Source organism: Rhea pennata, chromosome Z (assembly GCF_028389875.1).
Source record: "Rhea pennata isolate bPtePen1 chromosome Z, bPtePen1.pri, whole genome shotgun sequence".
In the NCBI taxonomy this organism is placed as follows: Eukaryota; Metazoa; Chordata; class Aves; order Rheiformes; family Rheidae; genus Rhea; species Rhea pennata.
This window is the reverse complement of record NC_084702.1, coordinates 45,562,389-45,571,536: the sequence shown is the minus strand read 5'-3', so window position 1 is coordinate 45,571,536 and position 9,148 is coordinate 45,562,389. Positions and strand designations below refer to the sequence as shown.

The 9,148-nt window shown below is 36.0% G+C and overlaps 1 protein-coding gene across 1 annotated transcript in view; it reads right to left on the bottom strand.

Moving 5' to 3' along the window:
* Nucleotides 1-271: 271 nt before the first annotated feature.
* SLCO4C1 (solute carrier organic anion transporter family member 4C1) overlaps nt 272-9,148 on the bottom strand; it is a 31,686-nt gene continuing 22,809 nt past the window's right edge. The window contains exons 9-13 of the mRNA XM_062600022.1: nt 7,303-7,456; nt 4,756-4,943; nt 2,761-2,825; nt 1,602-1,739; nt 272-493 (exon numbers count right to left, since the gene is read on the bottom strand). Coding sequence (XP_062456006.1) covers nt 369-493; nt 1,602-1,739; nt 2,761-2,825; nt 4,756-4,943; nt 7,303-7,456 — 670 coding nt within the window. The 3' untranslated portion in view covers nt 272-368. The remainder of the gene's footprint in view (nt 494-1,601; nt 1,740-2,760; nt 2,826-4,755; nt 4,944-7,302; nt 7,457-9,148) is intronic.

Below are 9,148 nucleotides of genomic sequence, written 5' to 3'. Positions count from 1 at the left end.
TACTTATTTTCTGCTACTAGTCTCTGTTACTACTTTATAAGCAACAGAAACATGTCTCAGTCCAGTTCATCTCATTTTTCTTCTTTTTGAAGAGACTATTCCATCTGGTTTCACTCAAATTAGATGCTTATATTTACAGGTCAGACACCTGGAAAACATATCACTTTTCTGGAAACACACAATAGAATACCAAAAATCATGCTCAGAAATTAGTGAACACAAAAAAAAATCCACAAATATTTTAAATTATTCAAAAATTAAATACTGCTTTTTATACTTAGGCAATGTTGTACAAGAGTTTTGGTACAGATGTTGTAACAGAACTTATTCCTATTGGCTTCTTTGGAAAGTCCCCAGTTCGCTCAGGATCATGTGTGTACAGCAGACACCATTTCTGAATCCTTCTGTGACAAGGCTGAACTTGTTTGTGGAGGCTTATATAAACAGACTGCCATCATAACAAAGATGATTGTGATGATTTTACAAGCAGCACCTGGAAGTAAAGAATATGACAGTTCTTGCTGTAAATCTTCAACAGTAGACAAGAATATTTCTGTTATTGTAAAACTTCACACTAAGTTACACTAAGTTAGACGCTAAGATTTTGATTGGATGCTACGAACTTTAATGAATTTCAGATGAACTACAAAGGCTAGGTAAAATTCAGTCTTCCAGCTGACCCATCCACTTGCTGGTTCTTGTTGCAACAGCTGTTTTCATTCCTTCAGTCTATTTCTTCACCCCATAGCAGCCTAAAGCATACATCGTGCTTTATTCCTATTCTTTCCTCTTCAGTATTCTTTGCCACACACAGTGCAAATTACCATGTACAAACCTGTAAGTATTCACCCTTCAGCTACCTTAAAGTCCTTAAATTTACTCTTCACTGATACTGAGAAGTGTTTGCATGACATTTCTGGGGAAAGACAAACTAGAGGAGGGATTGTATTCAGTCTTCGAAATACCTGAAAGATACTGAAACCTGAAGTTGTTTGCTGCTTTTCCCATTTGAAGGTTTGATATTAGCAGTTCAGTTTAGGCAATTTGAGTACTATGATTGCTAAGATAGGACAACTGCAGCTATCACAGATGCAAACTTGAACCCCCCCACTCCCAGAATATGCACCCACACACTGCCCATGCACATGCAAACCTGAAGGTTAAATGAACTGGGAAGTTTTTCACCAGCATTTAGAGATATTTTCAGACCTTGATATTAATTCAAGGAGAAAAACTGAAATATGACAAGAGTTAGAAAACCTCCTCAGACCTTAAATTGCTAACGAGCCAAGAGATTAGCCCAAAATGCATGCCAATGGTGAGAAGGAACTGAAGAGCAGAACTATTTCATATTCTTTTGTTATAAAAAAATCTTATAGTCCATTTTTAGTAACCTCTCAGTGGGTTTCTACTCCTTCTGATATTTTGCTTTTTAATATTTAGAGAAGATATTCCAGACTGAGATTTTATTTTAACACTGCTACTAAGAAAGCATATAAAAGTTTAAGGCCCCATTTTAAAACACTAGATCCCATCTAGCAGTCAAGTACAGTATATCTATTATTTTAGAGATAAGCTTCATATGTAGAAGAGTCACTTACTTATACCCATCAGTAGATAAGCCATTCTTTCATTATCATAAACCCAACAGGCTCCTTTAGTTTTACATTCATTAATATCCCACAGAGTACAACTGTTGTCTATTGCCACACCAAACAATATTGGTCCAGGAATAGTACCTAAAAAAAAAGTAACATGTTTGAACATTTGAAGTAGTTTGAATAGTCTTACCTGATCTGAATGGACACAGTGAAACTCCAAAGTGGTGGGGAAAATAAAATGAGATCCACACATTGTAAACAAGCATTTTAGTCAAAGCCATAGGGCTCATATTACATAGCAACTATGCCTCTTCCATTGGTCTCAGTTAATAGGTAGTATGCATACAGTAATTCACTTTTTCAAACAAATTTTCTTCAGACACCTAAGCTAAGGTGGATGGGTCAGGAAGATGAAAGTGTGAATAAAACTTAGGGGGAAGAGGGAGAAGGTGATAATTGAGGAAGTAGAATTCCAAATGAAGGAAAAGAGTCTCTTTCTTCAGATCAAGTATACCAAACAGCTGCAAATATAAAGGCTTAGAATACTGGTATGATACTGTATTCAGTTAAACATTTTTCCATCATCCAGATAGGGACAAGCTTTGTGGAAAAATTCCACGTGGAACAAGTACTAAAGTTATTCCTTTTTAGAACTCATTGGATTTACACAATTTGCTCACAACAAAGCTTTATAAAGCACAGATGATTTGCATCTAAGTATAGGTAACATTATTACAAACCTTCTTGGTACATGCTGCATGTTTACCCAGCCCACTTAAGGACTAAATGATCTTACCCTAACAAGCAGCTATATCCTCATTACAGCTCTTCTACTTCAGATCCTTGCATGATCCATAGATTCTCTATGGAGGGACATATCAGAGGCTGGGACTCTATATAGCATAAATATCTTGCTGGTAGCAATGCTGTTAGTTCCTGCCTTCCACTGCAGTCACTATGGGCTGTGCAAAGAGTCCTCCTTGTCCTCTGCTCCACTCCAGTGGAGTCAGTCCTCAGCCACAGATGGCATCTGCCTTTTAACAAGTTTATTCTAAATCTGTGAGACTGCTACAAGTTCACAACATCTTAATGTACTGTTAAGTTTGGAAAACTGTCAAGAAAGTAGATTACAGAGACATATTTCAACAAGAAGTCATACCCAGTAGTCGTAGAAACACTGACTGCACTCCAAGAGCAAATGAGCGCTGTTTATCTGGCACACATCTGTAAAAAACAGATTTGCATTTTACTAAGGGCCTTAGTAAACAAGTTCTCTCTTTTTTTGGAACTTTGAGAAGTTTAATTCCTCAATGAATATGCTTTGTCTTCATATATGCTTTTAACTTGTTGATTACAGAGGATTTCAGAAATCCAGTGTCCAGACCAAATAACCAAAGAATTAAGTGGTGTTTGTCAAAAGATATAAGAAACTCTTATAGCAGACAGAGTAATCACATAGACTGAACTGTTTTTACAAGGGAAAAAAAAAGAATAAATAGATATCTAGCTTATCAGCATCATCCTGATACACTGTTTAGTGTTTTTCCACAAAACAAACAAGGGCTATAAGAACAGAGCTGGAGTGTCATCCTGAGCTACTATGCCTAAAGCAGCCATACATGAACTGGAACTAGGCTTCAGCACAGCACTGGTTTTCTCTTAACCTCCACACAGTCACCTGGCCTTATAACTGATCAGTTCTAGCCTATACTATGAAAGTCAGTATGCTGATGTAGCAACAGTATGTAGAAATATGATGCCAAATTAAAAATTAACTCACCCATTTCCTTCAGAAATTTCTCTAGTTACAAGAATTCTACCTTGAAAATGTCTTAAATATTAGCAGAAAGAGTAAGTTAACTTTATTAAGTTATTCCCTCAATCTCAATTCTGGAGTATATATGAGGATTAACCATTGAAAAACATTGATGTCAGCAGATATCAGCAGTCACTGTCAGGATTTTCCCCATCCACGATGGCAGAGGAAGGAGAACAAGCCGTCTCCCACTGTGTTTATTTCTCATACTTAGAACAGTGTCATGAACACATGGGCTTACACTTGAAGCTGCACAAAACAGGCCTACTGAAAAGATAGTTTTGTAGCTAAATGTGAGAAAACTTCTGTAGCATATTCTTAGTTCTTGAATGTTTAAGCTGTACTATATTTTTCCATTTAAACTGTTTCACCATTTTAATTGAAGTACATGAGGTTTCCAACATTCCAAATGTTATTACTTAGAATTCACTAAAACTGTCAGCTCAAAGTTCAAAGCATACAGCAACACTTAACATTATTCTGCCTCCAGACTAGCATGACAAGCTGTTAAATCCACGTTTACACCAACCGCAAACAGGAGGCCACCACAAAAAAAAAAAAAAAAAAAAAGCATGGTTACAGTATCTCTCCACCTCACCAGCCTAGAATGCTGGAAAAACAGAATCTAAAAAACCCATTCTTAATTTAAGCACACACTACTTTTAGTATATATAACTATCATTCTTCTATTTTGTATGTATTAGAGGTGCAAGCTGGATTTCAATGTAAAGTGAATGTACTTTTAAATGAAGACCAATTAATACCAAAATATACCCAGCTTCTCTGCATATGAGTTTAAGGATTGGTGTAACTATCTTTCAAATCCCTAAACAGGTATTCACATGTCACATTTTATATTAACAGCTACCATGGAATTCCATTATTACAACATTAATGTCATATGAAAGGCAGTCGAGCTTGTAATAGTCTACAGTTTTTAAAACCAGGACTCAATCTGAATTCAAGATAGGAATCAAAGGATAAGATCATTTGGAGGTAAGTCTTCCTCAGATTAGGTAGACTATTTTGATTTCTTTGTGCAATTTAAAATCCTGACACTACCATGAACAGTAGACAAATATTTTCTTCATCCAAGCACATGGCACATTTATTCTTTCCTCTTTTAAAATTGATCAAAAGAAAGCATCTACTAATCAAACATAACTATAGTGATAATAGTGAACCATGGTATGACTGCCAGCTTATTACATAACATACAACAAAAAATTCCTTGCATACAGGTTTGAGTCTATACTCTAAAACAAGGAGAATTAAGTGTTTTATTGATCTGAGTTTTCATAAGAATGTGTTATCTACTTTTCAGCCTGAATGACATACCTGAGAATGGCCACAGTTGTTGGAGTAACAGCCATAAATGTAAAAACAACAGCAAAGAAGAAGAAGATCAAAAATAAAGGTAGAAGTTTGCATTGCACTGGACATTTCCCAGGGATAGCATCATAGAGAAAGTCTTCTGAATTATTTTCTCTTTCTGGTTTCCCAATACAGGAACAGTTGTGGAAAGTCTACAATTTATAAAGCAAAAAAGTTAGCTCTCTATATCATATTGTGATCAAAAAGAATGAAGTAAGTATTCAGAATGCCTGCAGCCCAGTGAACACAAGAACAAACATTAACATTACAATATGGGAAAATATTCCACTTCTTGATGATCAACACTGAAATCCTTATAACTGGTTCAGCAGAACTAGGCTAATCCAGCTTATCTGAGTAATAATTGTTTGTAACCTAAAAGGATATCTGCCATTGTGTGCAGCAAGTTTTGAGGTATAAGCATGAAAAGCTTGAAAAGGAGATTTTAGAGTCATGTCCATATGCAATACAAAACATTACACAAATATTAGCAGAGCAAACAATGAAAAGCTAACTTTCCCACTCAAAGCCTAATAGGGAACAGGGAAGGTAACTGGCGCCAGACACCGTTTACAATTAAGAAAGGGTAAACTAGAGTACTCAAAGCAATGTTATATATATCAAGCAAATTGCCTCTTTGAAAGCACTACAGAGGAGAAGGCACATCCTTCATTTCTTTGAAATTAATTTCTAAACATTGCAAATCAAACAAAGGATAGCCAAAGTTGCAGTTCCCTTGGAGCAGGATGCATCTAGCAAGGCTCTCAAAATTATTTTCTTAGTACTGGAAGTGTCAACTTCTACATAGTTTCTTAAAACTGCTGATTATTTCTGTGCAATTTAAAAATTATACTCCAAAGAGCTTTTGCTATGGGCCTTAACTACAAAAGACTGTTACATGAACAGAGCTCACTCTGCAGATTCACAGCTACTTCCACTACTGTTTCTTACACCTTATCTTTCCAGCTTGGATAATACACATTTAGTTACAACAGTAGCAGAGCAAACTGCAAAAGTTCACATTCTTCAGATGGTTATTAGCAAGTCTCAAATCATATGGGGTTACATACAGGGCCTTTTGAGTTTTTTTTTTTTTTTTTTTTAATAGTGGGCCATAGTTAGCAGGAAGAGACAGCACCTCTGCTCTTGAGACTGTACAGGAGACTGTAGAGACAGTGGGAATGAATAGATAGTGTTAATTGGCTATTCCCTGCACAAGTCTTTCCCTTTATGTCTTGTCTTTGCTTCAAGGGAGAATCTGGAAGCCCTACTTAAAAAGAAATTTTACTTGAAATTGTTTTAAAGCCTTTAATAAACTCAAGCATATTCTTAATTTTCCACATGTCCTTCAGTTTTCCTTTGTAATCCTCAATCTGCCTTTAATAGTTATCTGTAGCCATGCAAAAGTGTGTATACAACTTAAAAAGTACGTGCTTCACGCCTTCAGAGCAGACAGCCAGGATTTTGCAAGCTACCAAAGAGAAAGTTTGATAACAGCCACATAAGTCCAGAAGCAAAGTGCTAGCTTTCACTGCTTCCTTGATACTGCTGAGTTGCTGTGTTCCTTGATTCACTTGTTTCCTTCATGACTTTATACCTTTCCATGTTGATACTTTACTTCTTGCATCCTTACACTGTTAAAAAAATCCCTCATCTCAACTGTTACCTTGCTTTCATCTGGCATGGCTTTATTGAACAAGCCTTGTGAACAATCAGTGAACAAGCATTTCATCTGCCACATAAGATCTAATCCAAACTCGAGGGATAAAGATCACATTTGTCTGTTCACCAGAGGCAGGCATGCACACTTGAATCATTCCTTCCCATGCTCACTTCTTTAGTGATTGAATGAAAAGCTACCACTAATAATTAATTGTAATTAGTTAGTAAGTCTGTCGTAATACTTGCAGAGCCATATAAGAATAAGCTCTAACCAGTTCCAGACTATTAGACTATTCTGTAATCAAGTAGTTTTAGCTTCATTTAAAAACATCCATGTTTGTTATGAAAGAGATCAGGGAAATTTAAGTTTTTCTACATTGGGGAGTAGCTAATCCCTCACATGTTGTTCCTGTTATCCATGTAATACCTGTTATCTTGTTTATATAACCTTATCAATGTTTATAAATATCTGATGGGATGCTGTGAAGGAGACAGTGTCAGACTCTTCTCAGTGGTGGTCAGTGACAGGATGAGAGGCAGCAATGTCAAGGTAGCTGCTTGTTTCTACTATTCTGATAGTAAATTCTATTTAGAGTAAAGTTTGAGGTATCTTCAGCATTAGAGTTTTAGAAATATATTTGCAATAAGACACCACACAGTTGAAAAACATCAACATGCATCCTACTGACAGATGTCTGCTTCAAAGTTCATATTAAGTTTTCCTATCATAGCTACCATGCAGATCAAGAAATTGTGATTTTGCTATCTAAGGGAATAAACATTTTCCATTCATATTATGTGAATATGAAACAGTCTTCTACCTTCAGAGAAAAGCACAGCATAAAATACCTTTTTCTTGTTGTTAAAGAGATGCGATGTACATCCTGCAAAACAGGGAGAGAAATACTGGACTTCATCTCTGCCACAGACTGGGTAATACATGGAACGCAAACATCTGCAGTTAGCATTGCATGGTGCTGTTAAGTTATGTAGCATGCCTGTTCTGAAAGGTAAATGTTAATAGGCTTTTAGTAAAATAGCTTAAAAACAGTAGACATGCAAATAAGTAATGCAGAATTTATAGCTTCATAAAGTCTCAAAATATTCAGTTCATGTGATTAATGCACTTTAATGTTTAAAAATAAAGTCATGATCCCAGTAGTTACAAATCTAGAGGGGGAATTCCCATTTATTCTGGGCATGGTTATTTTTGCTCTATTATTACTCCCATAGATTTCTCTAATTTCCATTCCAAATGGAACAGAGAAAGGAAATTCCACATCCCATCCTAATTCTCTTGCATCATCTCCTCCCTCCCACACACATGCTTCAATTCATATAATACAATTTTAGGAAAAAAATAGCATGATTAAAAGCAGTATGTTTGGGGTATTTAGTAATGTCTGCTGATCAAATTAAAAGTTGTTTTTATTTTGGATTCAAGTCCAACTGCAAACCCATTGCATTTCTACTTTAATCCTGCTAGGCAGACATCTGGACTGTTCCAGCACCAGGAAGGCTGCACACACTAACTGCAAAGTGCCATGACAAAGTCTTAATCCACCCAACAAAACCTTAAAAATTTGTCTCGGCTCCTGAGAGAACTAGAGATCAGAGTAATTCTTGAGTGTCTAAGAGTTGCTTACTACAACTACTCAGTTTGGCAATTTAGTTCCAGTATAAGTCATAGTATGCCTATATTTGAGGTAGCCCCATTATATTAGGAAAATGAGAAGTCAGTTTCAGAAGTGGGAAGACCTCCTTGAGTCAGGATTAGAGACAATTAAAGGGTGTTTTTATTTTCTAAATAGTAGTATACATAAGCACAAGATTAATTTACAGATTAAAAGTTCACCCAATTGAAATTGGACACTGACAGTTTTAATATTGTACTGAAAGTACGATTATCTGAGTGCCATATACACCACCTAAAACATAGGTTTCTTCAAGAAATTTAACATGGTCACAAATACTAATAGTGAAAATAATTTAGCTAGGAATTAAGCTGATCACTACACATAGCATTCAAACTGCACATGGAATATTAGGGACAACATAAATACCTACGTACTTCATTCGGGTATAGTATAATTGAACCCTATCAGGTATGTTAGCTCATTCTTCAAAGAATCAAAGTTCATCTGGCTTAAAACACTTGAAGTGCAGCAAAAAAATATATTCAGAGGTAGTCAGATTTATTCACTTTGTTGTCTTAGCATCTGAAGTGCGTCAAGTCTAGAAGCCTGTGTTCAGCTGAACAGCAACATTTGCCATCAGCTTACACCTGATGATGCTCTCTCTCCTTGACTGCCAAAGAGGCACTGAGATTTTATTAATTATGTTCAGAAAAAAATATCAAAGCACAGAAAGAGTAGTGTGCCCAGGTTCCTATGTTCTGACATCACTTCTCCAGAGCAGCTTGCAAGTGAGGCCACAGAGCAGCCTTAAAAAGTCTTATAGGTTGGGCATTTCATCATTGCAAAGCAAGTCCTATAGACCTGTTGGAACCAACAGAACTACAGGAACATTCACTGTATTTCTGTTCCTTCAAGTCCTCAAGAAAATATTAGACAAAGGATTTGGCAAAAAGACTTTAAGTGTTTAACAGATTACAGTAAGCTATCCATTAATCCTGCTTTTAGCCTACTGCAGTAATAAAACTCATTACAGTTAGCACAGTATACATAGTTATTAA